Source organism: Chlamydomonas reinhardtii, chromosome 14 (genome assembly GCF_000002595.2).
Source record: "Chlamydomonas reinhardtii strain CC-503 cw92 mt+ chromosome 14, whole genome shotgun sequence".
Taxonomy (NCBI): Eukaryota; Viridiplantae; Chlorophyta; class Chlorophyceae; order Chlamydomonadales; family Chlamydomonadaceae; genus Chlamydomonas; species Chlamydomonas reinhardtii.
In genome coordinates, this window is record NC_057017.1 from 1747080 (window position 1) to 1770614 (window position 23535).

General features: G+C 68.2%; 1 protein-coding gene across 1 annotated transcript; it reads right to left on the minus strand.

Moving 5' to 3' along the window:
- Positions 1–3: 3 nt before the first annotated feature.
- Positions 4–23039, minus strand: CHLRE_14g619800v5 (uncharacterized protein). The gene is made up of 30 exons (XM_043070160.1): positions 22428–23039; positions 21791–21874; positions 21206–21254; positions 20772–20994; positions 20315–20441; positions 19669–19735; positions 19225–19294; positions 18960–19026; positions 18144–18354; positions 17426–17673; positions 17052–17088; positions 16262–16677; positions 15846–16031; positions 14945–15472; positions 10071–14717; positions 9699–9781; positions 9155–9266; positions 8356–8746; positions 7920–8095; positions 7527–7598; positions 7088–7285; positions 6726–6820; positions 6163–6235; positions 5588–5671; positions 4378–5336; positions 3975–4114; positions 3410–3525; positions 2899–3123; positions 1723–2412; positions 4–1342 (listed from the first exon to the last, which is right to left on the minus strand). The coding sequence occupies exons 1-30, from the start codon at positions 22788–22790 to the stop codon at positions 878–880; spliced, it is 11202 nt and encodes a 3733-aa protein (XP_042916833.1). The 5' UTR covers positions 22791–23039; the 3' UTR covers positions 4–877.
- Between the last annotated feature and the right edge of the window lie 496 nt (positions 23040–23535).

A 23535-nucleotide genomic window follows, 5' to 3' on the forward strand; every position in this document is an offset into this window, starting at 1 on the left:
GCAATAGAGCGTGAGGGATGCTCGTCAGCGCATTACCAGCCTGCCAGCCACGGCAGCCACGGCAGCGACGCGTCGGCACAGTCCCGGGGTAACTGCCCGGCGTTCTAGTAACCGCGCGCTCATGCCTTGAGCCCTTGACGTAGCAAACTGGCTGCTGAGTGTTGGGGTCTGGCCGTCTGCCGGGAATACAGCACGCCACTACCGTACGCTGTCACGTGCTGGACCAGGCCAGCCTGCCCCATCGCACACCCTTCAAGCAACTGCCGTAAACGCCAGCCGCCTGGCACAGTGGCACCTGCTGAATTGCTGATCTCAGCATGCCTAGGCCTTGGCGGTGGGCCTTGGCGGTGGCCCCAGCGCCCCAGCGGCCCGGCCCTTCGCGCGCTGCTCCTATCCCCAAGGCCCTGCCCAGCTCCCCTATTGCGTTAGGCTCGGCCACGTACGCCCCTGCCACTTGGAGGGTGACAGCGTCAGGCCATGCAGCTTCGCACATTTGCAGTCGTGACCGTCACAAAGGGAGCGCCCCCGCCTCTCGCCCGTCGGCCCGTGTCCGTAAAAAGACTCGCAGGCATTTAGGATCCGTGCCTCCTCGGGCCTTGAATGGTTGTGCGGACAGTGGTAAGGCAGGTTGCCTCGGTTGTCCCCCTACTGCACAGCCTATCATACCTCTCACTTCTCAGCAGCTGCTGCTCGCCCTATTACCGGTCCAGGCGTCTCCAACTTCTGTGCTCCCTGGCTTCCTGGACTTCGCATGGTTAAAGCATCTTCGATTACCGGTGCTGGACACGCTGGTCGGCACTCGGTACTGTAGCTCCCTACCATAGTGTACTACACCCGCACAAGACACGCATGCCGGCCGGCAGCAGCACACGGGCAATCATAGGGGGTCATCCAGGCCCTCGCCCTCGCCCTCTTCCTCCTCCTCCTCGTCATCGTCCTCCACCTCCTCCACCACCACCCTTGCGCCCCGTCCCCGCCCAGCCTCGTAATACTGTACGCCGTCGCTTCCAACCCCAACAGCAGCACCGCCGTCGCCAGCCGCAAAGCCAAAGCCGCTCCCGTCCGCAAACACGAAGCCCGCCAATCCGCCTAGAGCCTCCCACGGCAGGCCCCCGCCCTCCTGCTGCTCCTCCTCCTCCCCCTCCTCCCCCTCCCACTCCTCCTGCCCAATGAAGTGGAAGTGGTTGCTGCCTCCGTCCTCGCCCTCACCCTCGCCCTCGCCCTCACCCGGCTGCTGCTGCTGCTGCCCCCCGAGGCCCTCATGCTGTGCCTGCTGCTGGTGCTGCGCCTGCGCGTGCAGCCGCGCCTGCAGCTGCTGGATGTGGTGCGGCTGCAGCGGCACCTGCAGAAGGGGAGGCGGGGGAGGGGGGACAGAGGGTGGGTTGTGGGTACCAGCCCAAACTACACCGAAACCACTGCAAAAGAGCGAGGAGGAGAGCGCGGGGGAAGGAGGGGGCGGGTGGAGGTGCAGGCGTGAAGGCCTCCCTGGGCAACTGGAGTGGGCCAGTGCGGTACGGCACCGACCACAGGGCAGCAGGGCTCCAAGAGGCCGCGGGGGCCCACCCACCCACCCACCCACCCGCCCACCCACACACCCAGTAGTTGTCATGTCGGCCATGCCACACCGACAGGGTGGGGACGGGCCGGGTCCTCACACCGGCACACATACACACACTTAACACACACTTAACACACACCCTCCGGCACACACACATGTCGTACCTGCAGGTGCGGCGGCAGGCCGGGCAGGTACACGAACTGCGCGCCCGCGGCCTCGCAGCCCTCCGCACCGTCAGCACCTCCACACTCCCCTCCTGCCCCCTCTCCCGCGTCCTCGCCGTCCTCGTCACCGTAGCCGCCATAGCCATCGTGTCCGCGGCCCTGCTGGCCCTGGCCACCCAGCTCGCCGTCATGGTGCGCCTGCGCCTGATGCGCCTGGTGCGCCTGATGGGCCTGTGCCTGTGACTGGTGGGACTGTGCCTGTGCCTGGGCTTGGGCCTGTGTCTGGTGTGCCTGTGCCTGTGCCTGGTGGGACTGGTGGGCTTCATGGGCCTGTGCCTGTGCCTGTGCCTGATGGGCCTGGCGCAGGAAGGCGCACACGGCGGCGATGGCGTCCGCCGCGTCCGCCGCACCCAGCGACCCCGACCCACCAGCCGCCGCCGATGCGGCTGTAGCGGCTGTAGCTGCTGCCGCCGCCTCGGAGGTGAGGTACTCTGCATCGTCATCTGCCTGCTCCTCCTCATCCCCTCCGCCTCGGCCGCCGAAGTGTTCGTGTTGGTGTTGGTGTTGGTAGTGGAAGTTGGGGAAGCTGCCGGCCGCAGGGCCTGCTGCGGCCGCAGGCTGTGGCGGGGGCGGCGGGGGCGGGGCGATGCGGCTGAGTTGGTCCAGGCACTCGCACGCCAGAGCCCGGACCTGCGGGCAGGTGGCGTGGGGTTTGGGTGGGGACGGGGTGGTGGGGAGGTGGGGTTGGGTTGGGTTGGGTGGGGGTTGAGTGGTGGGGTTCCCGGCATGACTCCTTAGCAGACAGGTGGGGTGGGGAAGTGGGGGTAGAGATGCGGGCCGGTGTGAGACCTGGAAGAGTATGGGGTGCCGCATGGGGGTGAGGCGAAGCGAGAGCGGGCGAGGCATGGGCATGCGGAGCGTGGGGTGCGGGCGAGGCGTGGGGGCGTGGGGAGGCCATGACACGCAGGCGAAACCGCAGCCTTCTTCACCCTAGGCCTCGGGACCCCCCCCCTGCCCTCACCTCGCACCCCCATCACTCCCACTCTTTCCCCCGCCCGCCCACCCCCCTTTCGCTGTCCCCTGACCCCCCTGCTTCTATCATGTTCCCAATGTTTTCAACCTTGTCACCCCACCCCACCACCCCACCACCCCAAACCCCACCCCCCCTGCCCTCACCTCGTCGAACAGCCGCCGCAGCCGCGCCTGCCCCACCGGCCTGAACTCGCCGCGCATCAGGGTGGGCAGCGACCAACTGCTGCGCTCGAACTCGGACGCCAGGGAGGAGGAGGGGGAGGCGGCGGGGGCAGAGGCAGGGGAGGAGGAGGCGGCGGAGGCGGGGGCAGGGGAGGCGGGGGCGGGGGGCTCGTCCCGCCAGTTGGGCACCATCATGCGGTACAGCACCTGCGTGTGTGTGTGTGTGTGTGTGTGTGTGTGTGTGTTAAAGAGCACAAGGAAAACGTTGCGCAAAGTGTGTGTGTGTGTGTGTGCGTGTGCGTGTGTGTGTGCGTTAGGGCGCTATAGCGCCAGCGCCAGTGCCGTGGGGCACCTCGCTCGCGAAGAGGCGTCTGAGGCAGCAAGCTGCTTCAGCCCTTGAGCGGCCGCGTGCGGTATCGTCGCGGCAGGTACGGGGGCAGCAACCCCCGTAGGACAATACCCGATGATCGATGACGGTGACCCACACACGCACCTCGTTGCACTGGTGGTGCGGCGGCGGGGCCGGCACGCCGCCCCGCCCCGCCTCGCCCCAGGCGACCGCTCCCTCCTCCTCATCCCCCTCCTCGCCGTCGTCGTCGGCCGTGCCGCCTGTGTGGGGGGCCAAAACCGCCGCCAGGGCACATGCCGTAGCATGCGCGTCAGAGGCACGCCACAAGCAGTGGCAGACTGCGCGGGGTGCCCCTACACGTGAGCAAGGCCGATGGCCGAGTGGGGGCGGTTTCTCCTGCCTCCCAAGTCTCCTCTCCCCTCCACATCTCCTTACCGCGCGGCTGTTTCCTTACGGGATTGTTTCAAAGTTAATCCCCTCCACAGCCCCCGGCGCCGCTCGTCATGCTCCTCCACGACACCTCGGCCCCCTCCCATAAGCAACATCCCTTGCAACTGTCGCCCCTCTTTGGTGCTCCGCTAACACAGCTTGCTTTGCTTCAACCTGGGCTCGCATTTGCAACCCCCACCGAAGCCCCGCCTCGCCTTCATACTTGCGGTTTGATCACTCGCTTTACCAACGGCTACCCCCCTCCCCCCACGCTCCTCACCCGGCGCCGTGTAGGGGTGGGTGTGGGCGTAGTGGTGCGGCGGCAGCGCCAGGCCGGCGGCGGGCGGCAGCTGCCTCAGCGCCGCCAGCCCCGTCAGCAGCTGCGAGTCAGACGCCAGCCAGCCCACCAGCACCTCGCACCTGCGTGCGTTGTGCGGGTGTGTGGCACACACACGTACGTACGTGCAGACACACGTACGTGCAGACACACACACACACACGTACGGCACATGCGACATAGAGGGGGCTTACGGTACATTCATGACTCGGACTCAGTAAGAAGTGAAATGATAGTTGTAGGCAGGAAGGCACAGCGGTACAGCAGGCGCGTCGTTACCGACGTCTGTGAACTCCAGCGGCCGGTCCCAAACCTGTCCCCTCCCCCTCTGTCAAGTCGCGCTCACCTCTCAACCTCCTCCGCCCGCGTCCGCGGGTCCAGCAGTGCCGCCGCCGCGTCCGCCGCGCACTGCAGTACGGCCTTGCCGTGCTCGTACAAACCGTTGATGTGCCGCCACGTCACCGGGTCGTTGGCGGCGGCGGTTGCGGCGGTTTCTGCCGTAGCCGCCTCGTCCTCAACCGCCGCTGCGGCTCCTCCTCCGCCACCGACACCGCCGCCGCCCGCGTCCGCCGCCGCCGCTCCTCCATGATGTAAGTGGTTGCTTACGAGGGAGTGGGAGTGCGAGAGGTTAGTAGAGATGGAGGCGGCGGCGGCGGCGCAGGCCGGCGCGCGCTCCTGCGCCTCCATCCGCTCCACAAGCATACGCGAGGCGGCGGCGCGCATGGCCTGAACCTCCGCCACCTCCCGCCGAAGCGCCGCCGCCGCCGCCGCCACGGCGGCGGGCGCGCCGCCGCTGCCGTCGCCGGCGGCTGCGCCCGCGCCGCCCTCCGCCGCCGCCAGCAGTACGTCGGCGGCGTGCGTCAGCGCCGTACGCAGCGCCAGCAGTACGGCATGTACGATCATGATCAGATCCGAGATCGTCAGCATCTCCTCCACCAACTGCTCCCGCAGCGGCGGCGGCAGCGCGCTCCAGGGCGCCAGCGGCGGTTGGCCCGGCTTCGCCGCCGCCGCCGGCTTGCCGGCGGCTGCGGCGCCGCCGCCGCCAGGCGGCGGCGGCGGCGGCGAAGCCGCCTGCTGCCGCTGCTGCTGCTGCTGCTGCTGGCGGCGGCGTGCCGCAGCGTCTGCTGCCAGGTGTGTGTGGAGCGTGTGGGGCTGGTTGGGGTCCAGGGCGGCGCGCAGGGCGGACACCAGGTGCCGGAAGGCCACTGCGCCGCCGCCGCCGCCGCCGCCGTGGGGGCTGTGCGGGCTGTGCGGGTCGGCGGCGCCGGGGGAGGGCGGGTCGTCATCTGGCTGCGGCGCCAGGATCTGAGAAACAAGGGGAGAGACGAGAGACAGAGAGGCTTTTCTGGTGAAGGCAGCGGGATGGCTGTGTGAAAAGAATTGCGGCGGGTTGTTATGCGCTTCAATATGTGTTCAGATCCAGGTTGTCCACATGCAAGGGCAACACGGACCGCCGCAACAGCGCCAGAGGCTGCACACCCTGTGCGTCTCTATCCCACATCTCCATCCACCCCTCCACCCCTCCCCATGTCCCCGCCTCCCACCCCCCCCCTCACCTCCTCCGCCACCTGCAGTGCGGTGCCGGGCGCCGCCGCCAGCAGCCGCAGCTCCGCCAGCAGCTCACTGGCGTCCAGCGCGCCCTGGGAGTGTATGTGTGTGTGGGTGTGGGTGTGTGTGTTAAAGTACAAAGAAAATATAGCGCAAAGACAGTGTGTGTGTATTTGTGTGTTTGTGTGTGTGTTTGGGGGGTTTGTAGATACCAGCCCAAACTAAAGCGAACCCAATGCAATAGACGAGGGGGGATTGCAAGGATTGGTACAGAGAAGTGTAGCGAAGTAGACAGCAGGTGTAGACGAGGGGGGAAGGTGGTGGTGGTGGTGGTGGTGGTGGTGGTAGTGGTGGTGGGGAAGGGTTTGACGGGTTGGTTTGGTGCGAGTTGGGCAGTGGAGCGAGGGCGACCGGGAGCGTGCTACGACGTTTGCGAGTATTGTGATCGTGGCTATCGTGTAATGGCATGTTGTGCACTTGCGTACAGGAGCGGCACTGCAAGCGCCCGCGCCCCCAGGCTCTCACTCATGCGCTCATTTCCCCCCATCGCCCATCAACTCGTTCGCCCCCAGTCCCGCCCTACCTCCAGCACCAGCGGTACACACGCATGCAGCGCCGACACCACCGCGCGCGGGTAGCCGGCAGCGGCCAGGTAGCTGCGGGGGAGGGGGGGAGGGCAGGAGCAGGAGCAGGTCATGCGGTGCGGGGTTCCAGGCATTACTGGTTAGGAGAAGGCGAGGTTGGAGCGGCGAGGCGCTGCACTTATTAGACTCCACAACAATCGGTCCGGTAGGCCTCCGGCGTGTGGTGTGGTGCGGTCATGCGGTGTGGTGCGGGGTGCGGGTGATTCAGGTTGTGGCGCACTCCTCCACCCGCCCCGTCCCCTAACCCACCCATCCCCTAACCCGATCCTCCACCCCAGCTGCCAGCCCCGCCCTGTCCTGCATCCCCGTGTCCCTGACATTGTCCTGTTACAGCTCGCAAACAGCTCCCCCCCACCTCTCCCCCACCTCTCCCCCACTCCCACACCCATCCACCTCTCTCCCTACCTCTCCCCCAACCCTCTCCCTCTTCAGTCAACAGCTCCCCCGCCCACCCACCCACCCACCCACCCCCGAACCCAAACCACCTCTCCACACCCCCCACCTGTAGGCCGCCAGCCTCAGCGAGTGGCCTCCGGGCCAGGTGCTCCGCCACACCGCCTGCAGCTGCCGAGCAGCACACAGCGCCGTGTTCAGGACCTGGGGGGGGGGGGGTGGGGGTGGGGAGGGGAGGGGGAGAGAGTGGGCGGGGGGGCGGGGTTACATTCATGACTAGTTTAGGAAGGGCGAAGTTGTAGCCAGGCTGGGGTGGGGTCGGGGAGCAGGTTGGGCATGTATGGGGTGTGTGGGCATGTGTATAGCAGGTTCGGTTATCTCTATTAAGGAGGACGTAAGGGGAGAGGGTCCACTTCACGTGTGTCCTTGCCAATGACCGCATGCGTGCACCCAGTAGCACGCGGCACGCACCGAGATGGTCATGCCCGCGCCCCGCAGCGCCAGCCCCTCCTCCCCCTCCTCCTCCCCCTCGTCCAGCAGCAGTGCGGCAGCAGCAGCCGCAGCCGCCGCGGCTGTAGCAGCGCCCGGGCCGCCGACGCCGCTGCTACTGCCGCCGCCGCCGCCCAGGAGGGCGCTGTAGCCGACGTCCCCGCCCGCGTACAGCAGCTCCTGGCAGTAGCAGAGGCAGCAGCAGAGGCAGTAGCAGGGGCAGTAGCAGTTGTGGTGGCAGTAGCAACGGCAGCGACGCACGGCAAATGGCAGTAGCAGCGTGTATGCGGCACGATGAGACGTAGCAGACTTATACACGTACCGCACGCGTGCTATTGCACACACGCGCACGCGCACGCACGCACGCACGGACGCACGCAAGCACGCACGCACCCACCCACCCACACACACACACACACACCTGCAGCGACTCGGCGGTGCGTGCGGCGCCGGTGAGGCCGTAGCGGGGCGAGCGCAGCAGCGCGCGGCTGACCTGTGGCGCCGAGTGGGTGCGAGAGCACACGTGTGTAATTTAGAGAACGAAGCGAAAGCCCGCATGTGTGTGTGTGTGTGTGTGTGTATGTGTGTGCGGTAGCGGTGGCGGCCCCGGCGGTTGTGTTGTGGTGGTTTTGGTGGTGGTGTTGTTTGGGGGGGGGGGCGAGGGATGTGGCAACATGCGGCGGGTAGCTCTACCCTGCTCACCTGCCCCTAGCTCCCATACCCTTGCATGCAAACGCCCGCCCACGCCCGCCCACATACACACACGCCTCTCTCCCCCTTCGCCCTTCCCCCTCCCCCCCCCGAATCCGCGCACCTGCTTCCCCGCCAGCTGCATCAGCAGCGCCCTGCCGTACAGGTTGCCGGGGTGGGCCTCCAGGAAGGCCACGGCGGCGGGCAGGCAGGCGGCGTCCAGCCACAGCCGAGGAGGGGGAGGCGGGGGAGAGGCGGTGGGGGAGGCGTAGGCGGCGTGGCGGGCGGGGTCGGTGGTGGCTGTCAGGGGTGGGGAAGGGGCGAGGAGGGATGGGGATTTGGTGAGCGAGAGAGTTCAGTGGGGCGGGTGGAATGGCTTTGCTGCCGTGTGTGTTTGGGTCCTCGCGTTTTGGAACCTGACCGATCCGCCCTCGCAGTCCAATGCCGCTCTCGCTCTGACCGTAATCCCGCCACCCGCTCCCCCTGCCTCCCTCCCCTCCCCGTCCCCTCCCCGTCCCCTCCCCGCCCCCTCGCTGCCCCCTCCCCGTCCTCGCCCTCACCCTGCAGCGCCCTGGCCGTCGCCTGCGTCAGGAACATGCCGCCAAAGGGAAACACCACGTGGCACAGCGGCAGCAGCGCCACAGCCTGGCGAAGCCACTCCGGGCAGTGGCGGCGGCGCCGCCGCCGCCGCGCCGCCGCCGCCACCGCCGCGGCACCACCGCCGCCCTCCTCGTCGTCAGAGCCATCCTCATCGTCCTGGCTTCCGTCCTCGTCGTCTCCCTCCTCGCCGTCAGCACGGCCGCTGCGGCCGCGGCCGCCGCCGCCGCCGCCGCCGCCGCCTTCGGCCAGGTGCCGCCGCCGCCGCAGCTGCAGCCGGCGGCGCCTGCTGCGGCGCGCTGCCGCCGCCGCCGCGTCGGCAGCCGCGTCCGCGGCCTCTTGCTCCAGGTCATGCTGCGCCACACACACACGCATACACACGATAACGTCGGGCTTCGTGTGTTATCAATTAACACACGGCAATACGCGTACGGCCGATGGCAAGGCCACAGACACCTACATCGTGGCCGGAAGCCGGGCATCACCGCACGCCGACCATGCCTGGCTTCCCACCCCCTTCCAATCCTAGCTCCCCCCGCCTTTCGGCCTCCTCCCGTCATCCCCGACTCGGTCTCCCTGCCACCTCGGCTCGCGCTGGCAGTCAAACCCCTCAAGTCCTACGCCCCAGTCCCACACCCCAGTCCCACGCCCCAGCATTTTCCCCCTTTGCCTTCCATACCCCCAAACCCCCCTTGGTTCTCTACTAAAGACATTCCCCCACCTAAAAAACCCAAACCCCCTCCCCCCCTCCAAGCCCCTCACCGGCACTGCGCCCAGCACCGCCGCCGCCACCGCCGCCCGCAGTGCCGGCAGCCAGGCGGGCCAGGCGCGGGCGGGGCAGTCCGCCACCACGTACAGCCGCTGCTGCTCGCAGCTGCGTGGGTGTGGGGGAGGGGAGGGGAGGGGAGGCGGGGTGGGTGTGGTGTTACATTCATGATAAGATGCAATGTTGAAACATTGGGAACAGTGGAGGTGGGTGGTGGCAGTGGGTGGGAGGGCGTGGGCCGGGGGCAGAGTGTGTGTTGCTTGTGGTGTGCTGCGCGCTGTGGTGTGTGGTGGGAGAGCACACGCACAGAAACATGGCGTATGCACGGTGGTGCTGCTGCACTGGAGCCCATGGCGTGTCGCACCCACCAAACCCCACGTGCCACCAAACCCCACGTGCCACCACAACGCCGTGTACGACACAAAGGCGTACGGCATGCACCCCCGCCTGCCCACACACACACACACACACGCGGGCTTTCGTTTCGTTTTTTAACACACACACACACACACACACACACACACGACACGCGCCGCCTACCCGGACGCTGCCGCCAGTGCGCCCCGCAGCCCCGCCAGCCAGCCATGCAGCGGGTCGGCGGAGGCGGGCGTGGCAGCCAACACCTGCGCATGGCGGGCAAGTGGTGGTGGGCAAAGTGGTGGTGGGCAAGTGGTGGTGGGCAAGTGTTTTAAAGACACGAAATGTGTCTAAGCAGTGTGCAGCAAGGTGGCAACGCCACCAGGCGTGTGTATGAGAGAGGACTGAGGAGCACCCAAGATAAAATAGAGTGTGAGGCCGCACGAAAGCAAGCGTGGGCCGCACAACATCGCGCGTGTTCACAACACAATACATTGCAGGGTAGCACGTTCATCATTTCTCTCCTGCCACACACATAAACATAAGCGCACACACCTGCATGACCGCAGGGGGCGGCGCCGAGAAGCCTGCCTCCGGCGCCGCCCCGCTCAGCTGTAGCACATAGCACTGCTGGACCGAGCCGTTGCTGCTACTGCCGCCACCGCCGTCGCCGCTGGCGGCGCCGCCGCCGGCGCCAGCGTTGCTGCTGCTGCTGACGTTGGCGCTGCCGGCTTGTGCGGCGGCGCCGCTGGCGCTGCCATTGGCCCCGCCGCCGCCGCCGCCGCCAGGAGAGATTGCGTCGGTGCGCGGGTGCACGTTGGCAGCCGCCAGCGCCGCCAGCAGTGACGTCAGCGCCTTGTCGGCGCCGCCGGCAGGCAGGGCTCCCGCTGCCGTGGCCGCCGCTGGTGCTGCTGATGTTCCAGCCACGGCCGCCGCCAGTTGCGCCGGCGCCGCGGCGCCTGCAGCGGCGGCGGCGGCGGCGGCGGCAATGGCATCGTCGGCGGCAACCGCAGCCATGGGCGCGGGCTGGCTGCGGGCGGTCGCCAGCGCCGCTGCCGCCGCTACTGGGGCAGCCAGCGGTGAGGCAGCGTCACTCTCGCCGCCGCCGCCGCGGCCGCTCATGCCCGGCGCATCGTCGTCACTGATGGCGGCGGCACCCGGCGGCGGCGCCGCCGGGTTCGTCTTGCCTGTCTTGGCGCTGGGATGGGTGGTCCGGTGCGAGGAGCAGGGTGTGGAAAGAGTGGCCACGGCGTCGGCGATGGCGGCGCCGCGGCCGCCAGCTGCCGCAGGGGTAGCAGCGGCGGCGGCGGCGGCCCTGGCCTTGGCGGCGGTGGCGGCCGCGGAGGCGGCCAGCGGCGCGGGTCGGCTTGTGACGCTGCTGTCCGATGAGCCGCCGTCGCTGTCGCCGCCGCCGCCGCCGCCGCCGCCGGCACCAACGTTGGCGTCTACGGAGCCAGACGGCGACCGGACGGCGCGCCGGTTGCCGCGGCCGCCGCCGCCGCCGCCACTGCTTCCGCCACTGCTTCCGCGGCTGCCGCCGCCGCCGCCACGGCGCCGCTGCACCACGCCCACCTCCGCGCCGCCCCACTCCACTGTGCCGTCAGAGCTGGCGCCGCCATTCGCGCTGTCCTCGCCGCCGCCACCGCTAGCGCGGCGGCCGTTGCCGTTTCCCGCGCTGCCGCAACCATCGACGCCGCCGCCCTCATCGCTGCGGTCACTGTCCAGATGCTGCCGCCGCCGGCCCGAGAAGCCAATGCTGCTGCCAGGTGACTCGCTCGCATCCCGGCCCAGCACACCTTTGGCAGCGGCGCCAGCGTGCCGGCGGCGCGCCGCCGGCGGAGGCGTCCAGTCGCCCGGTGCTGCCGCCGCCGCCGCCGCCTTGGCTGCAGAAGGCTGGCTTTGCCGCGGCCGCGGCGGCCACTCCTGAGTGGAGTCGCTGTTGGCGTCTGACTCAGCGCCCGACGCGCCGCCATTGACGCCACCGCCGCCGCCGCCGCCATTGATGCTGCCGCTGCCCGCCGCCGCCGCCGCCGCCGACGTGGCCCGGCCTCGCGCGCCACCTGTGACGGAGCCCTCGGACCCGTACGACAGCCGGCTGCTGCTACTGCCGCCGCCGCCACCGCCGCCGCCGCTGCTACTGCTGCTGCCGCAGGCGCGCGCACAGCCGCTGCCGTCGCCGTCGCCGCCTCGGTGGCGGAGGCGAGCCGCGCCGTCGTCACTGACAGACGCCCGGCCGCGGCGCGGAAGCGGCGCCGGCGGCGGTGCCAGGCGGGCGCCGCGCGCCGCCGCCGCCGCCACGTCACCCTCAGAGTCCACGGTTAGGTCCGGCTGCAGCAGGTGCGAGGCCGGCTGTAGCGGCGGCTCCGCTCCCGCTGCCGCCGGCTCCGCCGCTGTCGCCGCCGCGGCGGCGGCGTGCGCCCTGCGCACCTGCAGGCGGCGGCGCTGCCGACCCGCCGCGGACCCCGGCCCTGGCGGCGGCGGCGGCGGCGCCGCCGCCCGGCCGCCACGCCACCCGCCCCAGCCCCCCTCCTCCTCCTCGTCCTCCTCGTCTTGCGCCGCGCCCTCATCCTCTCCATCCGCGTCAGCACCCCAAGAACCACCGCCGCCGCCGCCGCCGCTGCACGCGCTGTCCGCGTCATCGTCGTACTGGCCGTGCCCTCCAGCCCCAGCCGCTCCAGCCGCCCCAGCCGCCGCCACCGCCGCCGCCGCCCGCAGCCGCCGCGCGCTCTCGCCACGTGCGCCCGCCGCCGCCCAGGCCGCCGCCGCCGCTCCGCCGCCACCCGCTGCCCCCTGATCGCTCATCCGCATTCCGGGCATTGGCTCCCAGCCTTCGTCGCCGCCAGCATAGAAGTCGGAAACGCCGTGGCCGCCGCCGCCGCCGCCGCCATCCCTGGAGTCGGGGTCGGCGGCGCCGCCGCCGCCGAGGGCGCCGCCGCCGCCGCCGCCAGGCCGGCGGCGGTGCACGATGTAGGCGCGAGTGGAATCCAGCGAGGCGGCGGACGAGGTCCGGGAGACGGGGGCGGAGGCGTTCCCGCCACTGAGGCGCGGCGGCGCCGCCGGCTGTAGCTGCTGCTGCTGCTGCTGCTGCTGCTGCTGCTGCTGCTGCTGCTGCTGTCGCTGTTGTTGCTTCTTCTGCTGTGATCCTGGCACGCCGTCAAAGTTGACCGACGAGCCATCCGAGTCATTGCCGTTGCCGTCAGCATCCGATCCGGACTCGCACCTGCCGTTGCGATGGTGGTGATGGTGGTGGGGAAGCGGCGGCGGCGGCGGCGGCCGCGCCCGCCGCGCATGCGCCGCCGCTGCCGACCCGCCGTCGCTACCCGAGTCCAGTGCCTCCGGCTCCTCCGGCAGGAGCGCCGCCGCCGCCGCAATTTCGGCGGCCGCCGCCGCCACTTGGTCCGCCCGCCGGGAGTCTTCACGTTCTAGGCGCCGCCGACTACCGCCGAAGCTGAGTAGCGGCGGCGCCGCCGCGTTTCCCTGCCCGCCGTCATGTGGAGTGCTGCCGCCGGCGGCCACAGCCTTGCGCGAATGGCTGCCAGACCGCAGCCCAGCCACAGTGGCCTCAGCGGCGGCGCTCAAGCTCACGCCGCCGCCCCTGGCGACGGCGGCGGCGGCGGCTCCGCCGCCGCCGCCAGCGCCGCCAGCAGCCGTACCGCCGCCGAGGCCGAGGACATCGGCGCCGCCGCCGCCATGCGGCAACTCCAGCGCCCCCATGTCGCCGCCAACGCTCTCCATGCCGTACTCTGGGCCGTAACCGCCGTAACCGCCGCCGCCGGCGTGACTCGCGCCGTACACGCCGTACATGCCTCCACCGCCGCCGCCGCCGGCGCTGCCACTTGACTCGGCTCCGGAGCTGCCGTCACCGCTCCGGCGCTGGCTGCGCAGCGCCTGCTGCTGTTTCTGCTGCAGGCCCTGTCGCTCCTGCTTCTTACTTCCTGCTGCAGACGCCCCCACGGATCCTGACCGCGCCGTCTGCGGCGCCGGTACCGTCGCCGCCGGCGCCGCCGCCGGCGGTGTGGCAATGCATCGAGCCGAGCCCGTGGCCCTCGCCGCGAAAGCAATGCTGCCGGCCGCAGCCGCAGCCGCAGACGCCGGCACCGCGCCCGCAGCGCCCGCGTCATCTCCAGAAGGCGTATCGAAGCGGTCACTGCCGCTGTCACCCTCGTCCCCCCCGCTGCCTGCTAGTGCCGCCGCCCTGCCCGCGCCACCGCGGCCCTTGCCAACCGTCGCCCGCCTGCCACGAACGGCGGAGGCGCCGCCGCCAGCTTTTCCAACCGCCGCCGCCGCGGCGGCGGCGCCGCCGGCCCTGGGTGCAGGATCCGGGACATCGGATTCCAGCTCCAGGCCGAAATCCAGATCCGCGCCGTCGTTACAGCCGTTGGGGTCTTTGCGGCGCATAACCGCCGCGCCCAGGTACTCGTACGGCGGCAGTTCGTACGATCCCGTACGGCCGTACGCGCTCGCCAGCGACTCGGAATCCACGGAGGAGTTGGCTTCGCGCAGCTTCCGCACGTGCGCCGGCAGCGAGTGCGGCACGCCGCCGCCGCTGCCGCCAACCGCCAACGCCGCATCGATCGCCTCGTCCAGGTACGAACCGTCGTACGAGTCAGACACGCAGCCGCCGCCGGTAGCGCGCGCGCTGGCGGCGGCGGAGGCGCCGCCGGCGGTCCCGGAAGGCGGCGCGCTGCCGACCATTACATCCAGCCCAGTGGCGGCGCAGCCGTGCAGCTGCCGGCGCGCCAGCGCCGCCACTGCCGGCGGCGGCGGCGCCGCCGCCGCCGCAGGCGGCGCCGCCACCACGGGCGACATGCCCACCCGCAGCCCCCGCAGCCCAAAGCCGCCCAGCCCGTCCATATCATCTTCCTCGTCCTCGTCCTCCTCCTCCTCCTCCCCCAGCATCCCCAGGTCGTCCTCCTCATCGCTGTCGCCGCCCAGGCTCTCGCCCGGCAGCAGCGCCCGCAGCGCCGACAGGTCCGTAGAGTGGCGCGGCATCAGCGGCGCCGCAGGCGCCTGCGGCGCCTGCGGCGACGGCTCCGCCGCCACCGCCGCCTCCGGCGGCGGCGCGGCGCCTCCGGCGCCTCCGGCCTCCTCTGCCGCGCGGGCTGCGTCTGCCACCTCCAGTGCTGCCACCAGGTCTGCCAGCAGGCGGCGCTCGGGCGGGGCCATGGAGCGCAGCAGCTCCTCGTAGTGGTAGCGCAGGACCTGTGGGGTGAGGGGAGGGAGCAGGACGGGGAGGTAAGGAGGAGGTGAGGAGGATGGATAGCAGGAGTGGAGGGTTACATTCATGATTATTTAAGAAATGAAGGCGTAGCCAGGAACAGTAGGGGCAGGATTCCAGGCGTGAAGAGGTAGAAGCAGGAGTCGGCGGGAGGACGACGGGCAGCCCCGACACACACAGTACGCACTCCCCGCCCCCCGCCCCCGCCCACCTGTATCTGGCCCAGCATGCCCCGCACGCCGTCCACGTCGTCCTCGCCGTGCAGCTGCCGCATCATGCGCCGCATCTGGCACACCCCCAGCTGCAGCAGCAGCCCCCGGCTGAAGCCCCACTCCGGCTGCGACATCACCCGCGCCGCCACCACCTCCACGAACGCCACGCCCGGCGGCAGCTCCCGCGCCCGGCTGCTGCTGCTACTGCCGCCGTCCTCGGCTGCAGCAGCTGTAGCAGCAGCAGGCGTGACCACTGCGTCCCGATCCATGGCAAACCCGGCGGAGGAGAAGTACCCCCGCACCGGCGGCGCGTACGGCGCGCCTGCCGCCGCCGCCACGGCGGCGGCGTAGGCGGCGGCGGCGGCGGCGCTGGGCGCCGCCTCCGGCTCCACGCCGGCTGCTGACCTGAGCAGGCAGGCGCGTATGGCTGCCGCCGCCTCCACCGCCGCCTCCGCGCGCCAGACCTCGGGGTCGTCGACCAGCTCGGACTCGGGGCGGCCCGCGGCAGCCAGCGACTCCAGCCAGACCTGCGAGTCGGGGGGTTGCAAGGGTTGGTACAGAGAAGTGTAGCGAAGAAGACAGCAGGTGCGGTGTTGCGCGTGCCGATGACCTGGGGGTGGAGGCACGGGGTGGAGGTGATGATAGGAGACTGCCAGGCATTGACCTAATATGAACTATAGTATATATCATCTGCATTGCATAATGCAAACGATGGCGCTCATGATGAGCGCCAGCGTCTGTGTGTGGGCTGATGAAACCAAGGGCATAGGTTGCGAATGAGGCAAAACAGGTTCCAGGGTTTAGCACCGGAGCCGGGTGTATGCTGATACAACCCTGCTTGCACAGCCGCCAATTCCATCCAAACCCACCCCCAACCCCCGCCCCCTCCCTCGCCCCCACCTTGTCCGCCGCCAGCCGCGCCTCCACCAGCTGCAGCTGAGCCTCCAGCCGGGAGGAGGAGGGCGAGGAGGGGGCTGTAGCACCCGCCTTGTCATCCTGGTCCTGGTCCTCCGCCTCCTGGTCGGGCTCCTGCTGGTCGGGCAGGGCGGACAGCGCGCCCACAAGATCCATCAGGGCCGCCTCCACCTGGGCAGAGGGAGGGGGCGGGATCACATTCATGATTAGCTAAGAACTGGTTGACGGTAGGGGTACTGCATACATGTTTAAAAAAGAAGTGAAGTTGTAGCCAGGCACAGTGGTACACAGGGGGAAGGGCAGAACGAGAGGTTCTCTTGCAAGAGGTTCTCTTGCACCGCCCCGCCAATACACAGCCCCCCACACACCCGCCCATACCCATACGGCCACACCCTCCCCACCTGCTCCAGGTTCCTGCCGTCCACAAAGTCAAGCACGTTGGAGTCCAGCAGATCCCTCAGCCGCTCCCGGCTGCACACCAGCGGCACCGCGTCCAACACACCTAAACCAAACACACCCCCGCCCGCGGCAGCAGCAGCAGCAGCCGCAGCGCCTCCGGCGCCGCCCTCGGCGCCGCCGGGGAGGCCGGCTGCGCCGCCGCCGCCTTCGGCGGCGGAGCCGCCGGCTCCGCCGGCGGCGGCCGCCGCCGTCGCGGCGGCGGCGGCGGCCGCGGCGGCGCGTGCGGCTCGGTCCAGCGCTCCGCGCCAGCCGGGCAGGGCCAGGAAGAGGGACTGGGCGGCGGCGCGCAGTCGTGCCACGGCGTCGTGGGTGGCGTCGGCCGGGTGGGTCTCGGCGAAGCGCTGCCATAGCAGCTCGACTGCGGCGGCGGCACGGAGCGGAGGCGATGCAGGAGGTTATGATAAAGATGCGAAGCGTATGAATATGTGTATATGTATTGGTGATAAATGTGAGGCATCATGCATGCGTGTATGCGGCATGTGGCGCGCACGTATGGCGTGCCGGCAGGGTTTGGCATGAAGCATGCGTTAAGCTAAGATTGAGGTGTTGAAAGACTGATGCGACATGCAGGCCCGCGATCCGTGAGAGGTACCTCACAACCCCTCCCCCCCTTCACGGTGGTTTAGTAGGGCTTGAGAGATGCTGGCAACCTCCCCCTGCTAAAATACGTTTCCTGGCTACGCCTTCACGTTTTAAATATTCATGATTGTAACCCCCTCTCTTCCGACTCACCCAGTGCCTGGTTGCGCTGGTAGGGCATGAAGGCGGCCTGATTCAGGGGGGTGGGGGAGTGTGTAAGGGTGGGGTTGGGTGGGTGTGGAGAGTGGGTGGGTGGGTGTAGTGTGGGTGCGGGTTGCGGGCATGACTATTATGGTAGTTAGGAGGGCGGGTGGCGGGCTGCGTTGGGACATCAGATGATGGCACGTGGGGTGCTGGGGACACGGCAGGGAGGCATGCGGCACGTGGGGGTGAAAGGCGGAGACGGAGGCGAAGGCCGAGAACGGCGTCCGAACACACATACACAGCACGCACGCACGCACGCATGCACACACCGACACAAACACGCGCACATGTACATACACACACACACATACACACACACTCACCACCAGCGGTGTGACCAGGCCATCCGTGGTAGCGCCACCACCACCACCAGCTCCCCCGCCCTCGCCTCCCTCGCTGCCCTCCTCGCCTCCTGCTCCCTCTGCTCCGCCTGCTCCCTCCTTCCCGGCTGCTGCTGCTGCTGCTGTTGCCGTCGCCGCCGCCGCGGTGCTGCCGGCCGCCCCCAGCACCTCGGGCCCCAGGCGGCACGGCACGTCCACCCGCCCGCCGCGCGCCAGCAGCATCTCCACACCTGATGAGTGGGATGGGGGTGGGACGAGGGTGGGATGAGGGTGGGATGATGGTGGGATGATGGTGGGATGACGGTGGGATGAGTGGAATTACCGTAGTGCAGTTGGGCGGGGCGAGCGTAAGGCCGCTGGGCAGAATGGGCGGAATAAGCATATAAGTGGAACAGGCTGGATAGGTCAAGATACTGGTATGTGTGGGTGTGGAACGATGTCCTTCCCCATCTGTCATGCGCATGATCCGGATGCCCACCCGCACCGCCACCCGCACCGCCACCCGCACTGCCACCATCGCGTCCCACGTCAGGACATCCCATCCCACCCCACCCCACCCCAAACCCCAAACCTCAAACCCCGCCCCACCACCCCACCACCCAAACCCTCCACCACGTCACCCCTGCCCACCCAGCCCACCCACCCCACCACCCCACCACATCACCCCGCCCACCCCGCCCCACCCCCTCCGCTCTCTCACCCCTGCGCGCCAGCTGCTCATCCGGGTCCACCGCATACGCCAGCATCAGGCTCAGCCCGCCGCCGCCTCTTCCACCTCCTCCTCCTCCTCCCTCTCCTCCTCCTCCCTCGCCGTCGCCTCCCTCAGCATCGCCTCCCTCGCCGCCGCCGCCGCCGCCAGCGGCAAGCGGCACTTCGCCCTGCAGTGCCGCGGGGCCGGCCAGCAGCCCCACCTGCGGGGTGCGGCATGGAGTGTCGCGCATGGCGTGTGGGTGTGAGGTGCAGCGAAGGAGGTGGGGAGTTGCATTCATGATTATGTAAGAAGTGAAGGCGCAGCCAGGAACTACAGTATAGCAGGCGCGTTGTGGCGGATGTCCGTGCGGAGTGGGGTGTGACGAGGGTTGATGATAAGGATGCGTGCCAGTGGAAGAGCGCGGTATAGAACCTCACGCTTTTCACAGGGGGGCATTGTTGCAAGAACAAGCCCCACCTGAACCCGCCCCCCTCATCTGTGGGTAAGCAGTACCGCCGGTACCGATGGTCGGCCACCCATGGGCAGGGCTTGCGCACACGAGCTCACCTCTACCCCTCTCCTTCCACCCCTCTTCTTCGAACCGTCTTCTCCGACCCCTCCTCTACCCCTGTGCTTCCACCCCTCTCCTTCGACCCCTCCTCTTCCACCCCTCTCCTTCCACCCCTCTCCTTCGAACCCTCTTCCTTCACCCCTCTCCTTCACCCCTCTCCTCCGACCCCTCCTCTTCCACCCCTCTCCTTCGACCCCTCTTCTCGGCCCTGCTTCTTCGACACCCCTCTCCTTTGACCCTGCCCCACCCCTCACCGGCAGCACCAGGTTCGTGTCGTCCACGTGGATCACATCCTCATCGCCCGCGCCCGCGCCCTTGAACCTGGAGTTAGACACCGGCGTCGGCACACACACAAGCACACGGTAAGCGAGGGGAAGAACATGCAGGATCAAAATAGAAATGAAGGTGTAACCCGAGGGGAATCGAGCGCGAGCCCACCTCCCTCTCCACACACTCCCCCCCCCCAGTGCACCCTGTACCGCTTTTCCAAACATCCTTGCAACCTCCCCCCCCCACCACCTGTCCAGCACCGCTGCCACCAGCTCGGGCCGGTACAGCAGGGCGGTCATGTTGGCACGCAGCCAGGCCACTGCATGAGAGGGGGGGAGGGAGGGAGGGTGGGAGGGAGGGAGGGAGGGGAGGGGAGGGAGAATAATTACACTTGGTAGTGGCGAAGCCACTGATGACTAGGGCTGACAAGCCCTAGTGTTGGGAGGGAGGGGTTACATTCAAGACTAGTTAAGCGGCAGACGGGGGGAGAGGCGGGGAGCGAGGGTGGGGAGGAGTGGAGGTGCGGGGAGCGGGGCAGCGGCGGGCATGGTGGAGAGGTGGGACGGTGGGCAGGGGGAATGAGTGGCTTGATGGGCATTTTATGTAATTAACAAACTTCAAGCTCCCGCGGCACGCCTTCACTTCTTGAATAATCATGAGTGTAACCCTCCCGCGGCCCCTGCCCCGCCTCACCCAGCGCCTTCCGCTGCGGCGGTGCCGACATGGCGGGGTGCTCGAACAGCAGCCGCAGCAGCACAGCCTGTGTGCGGGGCGGGGGGAGGAGGGGGGGGGGGTTACACTCACGACTACTTAAGGAAGTGGCAGACGTTAGAGGGGCGAGAGGCGGGGGCACATGCCATGAGCACGCCAGGGCGTAAAACTTAGGAGCACGCGAGCACGCAAGAGCACAGGAGCACGCAAGGGCACGCAAGAGCACAGGAGCACAGGAGCCAATTGCAGCACGGATGATATGGCGCCGTACAGCAGAGGCACGTGGCAGCAGCGGACGTGGGCGTGGCAGCTGTCGTAGTCCAGCCGCGCTATACAGCCTCCAGCCCACCCACCAATCCGGCGCCCGCTGCGGCCTCCGCCCCCTCAATGTGGTGAGGACACCCCAACACCCCCCTGGATGGCGACGCCATCCAGCTAACCACGCGCTATCCCCCGACCCCCAACCGCCCCTAAACACACACACACCTCAACCCGCTATCCTCCGACCCCCGACCGCCCCTACACACACACACACACACACACATACACATACACATACACACACACACACACACACACAACACCTCAACCCGTCAACCGCCACACCCTGCCCGCTGCCGGCGCCCACCTGCGTGACGGTGTGCTGGCGCTCCTCGCTGTGCCGCCACGCGCCCGCCATCCAGCTCTCGGACAGCGCCGACAGGAACAGGCTGGAGCGCAGCGGCAGGCGCGGAAGCAGCCGCTGCGGATAGTGCCTGAGGCGGGAGGATGGTTGAGGGGATGGGTGGTGGGTGGTGAGTGGGTGGAGGAGGAGGAGGAGGAGGCCTAACACGGCGCTTCGGAGCCCCATGCCCCCCGCAAATGCACAAACGTGTACCGCTGTCTCTTCCGGGTTCGGAGCGTGTTCTGGCAAGAGCCAAAGCGCCCGATGCCCCAAACACACCCTCACCCACCCACCCGCCCACCCTCATTGCTGTTCGCCCCAAGATTGCCCACCGTCTACCATGTTCTTAGCTAATCATGAATGTAACCCCATCCAAGGTACCCCCCCCCACACACACACACACCCTCGCCCACCCACCCACCTCCACAGGCTGTCCAGCAGCTTGTGCCCGCACGGCTGCCGTACAGCCGTCACCACGAAGTCGTACAGCGCCTGCTCGTCCAACTGCTCCTGCTGCTGCTGCTGTGCCGTACCGTCAGTGCCGCCGCCGCCGCCGGTTTTGTTGGCGCCGCCTGCGCCGCCGCAGCCGCCGCAGCCGCCGGGAGGGTCCGGCAGCAGGAAGGTCCCGAACTGGATCAGCATCTCTGCGGGCGCCGACACGAACAAGTATTCAGCATCATACAAAAAAATAAACGAGTATTCAGCACTTCGCAATCCGATTGCTACCGACATCCAACACCTTACTAGGCTGCTTTAGCTCCTTACTATACTGGTTTGCTTGCTCTCCCCTCCTACTACACTTCCGTGCCTCCTCCTCCTCCGCTTACTCCTCGCCCGTCCCTCCGCCTCACTCACCCACGCCCTCCACCTTGCGCGGCGCCGTCCAGTCGCTCAGGTCCAGCACCTGGCGGCGGCGGCGGCGGCCGTGCGGTGGTTGCTTGGTCATTAGTGTGGTCAGTGATTAGTCATTAGTGTGGTTGGTGGTTGGCGTCAGGCGGCCAGTGGATGGTGGTGGTAGCGGCCATGCAGATGATCATGGTCATGGTCATGGCAATGCAGATGGTTCAAAGGGAGCTGCCGGAGCGCTGCCCTTGGATGAACACGCGCCCAGGGTGCCCAGGCGCGGCCGCCTGGCCGTCAGGCGCGGCCGCCTGGCCCACGCCATTGTTTTGACGTTTGGCCCCTACACGGACCCCGCGGCCCCTACACGGACCCTGCGGCCCCTACACGGACCGTGCGGCCCTTGGGGCCCTCATATGACGCGATGGTCTTGATACGACACACGGCCCCCACACACGGCCCCCCGCACGTGGCCCCCACACACGGCCCCCACACACGGCCCCCACACACGGCCCCCCCACACGGCCCCCACACACGGCCCCCACACACGGCCCCCACACACGGCCCCCGCACGCGGCTGTCGTGACGCGGGTGACGCACCTTGCAGGTGATGTGGCACGGCTCCTCGTTGCGCGCCGAGCGCAGGCGGCTGTTGAAGGTGGTGCAGCGGTGCTGCTTCAGGACCTGAGGAGGCGGCAGGGGGTGGGATGAGGCGGGGTGAGGACGGGTTGAGGCGGGGGTGAGGGGGGATCGAGGTGGTGTGAGGAGGGGATGAGGCGGGGGTGAGGCGAGGTTGGCGTGTTGTAGAGTAAGGCGGGCTGCATGACGGTGATACGAGGGAAGTCAGGTTCGTACAAAACTGTGGGGTTGGGCTACACAAAGGCCGTTAGTCACACAGTTCGCAGCCGCGGGCAACGCCGGCGCCCAGGCTGTTCCCCTGGGGCCCGAGCTTTCCCCTGCTGCTGGCAAACCACGCCAGACCACCCTACAGGCCCCTGAAGCTCTAGGACTGGCGGCGCAGTGGCCGGTGCACATCCCTTCCAGCCCACATCCCTTCCGGCACGAAGCGTGCATACCAGGCGGTGGCGTCGTGGGGGCCGCCGGAAGTTTGAAACCCAGTACATGCCGTGGACAGCATTACCGCACGCCACCCGAGTCTGTTGCACCCCGCACCCACACAGAACCTGCCCCCCACAGCTATTAAAGAATGAGTGCACCGGGCGCGAGACGGCCGCACCTGGAAGAGCGCCCGCTGCTCCTCCGGGGTAATTTTGGCGCACAGCACGGCCAGCGGACAGGGTAGACCGCAGTCCGTCACGGAGTTGGGGTTCGCGCCCAGCTTGATCAGCAGCTCGACCGTAGCAGCTGGCACCCCGTTGAAGCACGCGAAGACCAGTAATGGGATACATGGTTTCGCAACCCCTGGCAGAATCCAAGTTGTGCTGTCGAAGCAGGCGGTTTCGACACTGCAGTTCGGGTCCATCCCCGACTTGACAAGCGTTCTGAGCTTTCCATGTGTCGCCGGTGAGTGCAGGATACGCAGCAGCTCGTCGCCGTGCGGGGCTCGGGCCGTGCCCTTTTCTGCCTTCTTGCGACCCATCGGCTTTCGTTACACCTCCCAAACAGATCTTTGGTTAAGCCAGAACCATGGCGGGAGGGTGCACCGAAAGTCAGTCGAGACCGTTTTCCCTGTAGAACAAAGCCTCTGCTAAACCGGTATGCTAACTAGTGGGTGTAAATAGCGATTAGCTGGTATCACGGCATGGCAGTCTTGAAACGCGGGGAGCCCGCCAAATGCGAGCTCAAGTCTCAGCAGAAGCAAGCCTGTGTTCAGCGTGCAATGCCGTAGTATGAGAGTAGTGAACAAGCAACATGTGAATAGAGCATGTGCAGTCTTGCTGCTGCCGGCTTGCACGGCCTCCCTCCGCCCGCTGCATGCGCAGTCGTCTTGAGTCAAGGCAGTCTCGTCGACGCCAACTACTGCGGCTGCACGCTGCACCCTGTCACACAGCCCGCAACCTCACTTAAATGACATCGCGCACAGTCTGGACCCGCGCTATGTCCTGGGAGTCTGCAAAACTTGGACATGGTACGGTAAGACATGGCGGCACGGTTACACGGTAGTTTCGTGCTGCATGCCTTAGCATGCCTGCTTCATGCTCAATGCGTATCCCTCTCGGTGCGGTTGTGGAAGGCCCCACGACACCGGCTTTCGTCAATTTCATGGACTGGGCTGCGACCGCTGGGCTGCCCTGCATCCTGGCCGTCACCTCCTAGACGGCTAGACCGCTTGGGCCTGCTGTCCAAGGCTGGAGGGTGCAGTGGGTGAGATGGGTGCGGCCGCG

What these genes read in the sequence shown, in the direction of transcription:
- CHLRE_14g619800v5 (XM_043070160.1), bottom strand. Translation starts at nt 22,790, where the DNA reads ATGGGTCGCAAGAAGGCAGAAAAGGGCACGGCCCGAGCCCCGCACGGC. An exon ending in TGAGCAGCTGGCGCGCAGGG is followed by an intron (nt 17,674 to 18,143) that starts GTGAGAGAGCGG and finishes CCCACTCATCAG; the next exon opens with GTGTGGAGATGCTGCTGGCG. An exon ending in CCAGCGCAACCAGGCACTGG is followed by an intron (nt 16,678 to 17,051) that starts GTGAGTCGGAAG and finishes CCGCCGCCGCAG; the next exon opens with TCGAGCTGCTATGGCAGCGC.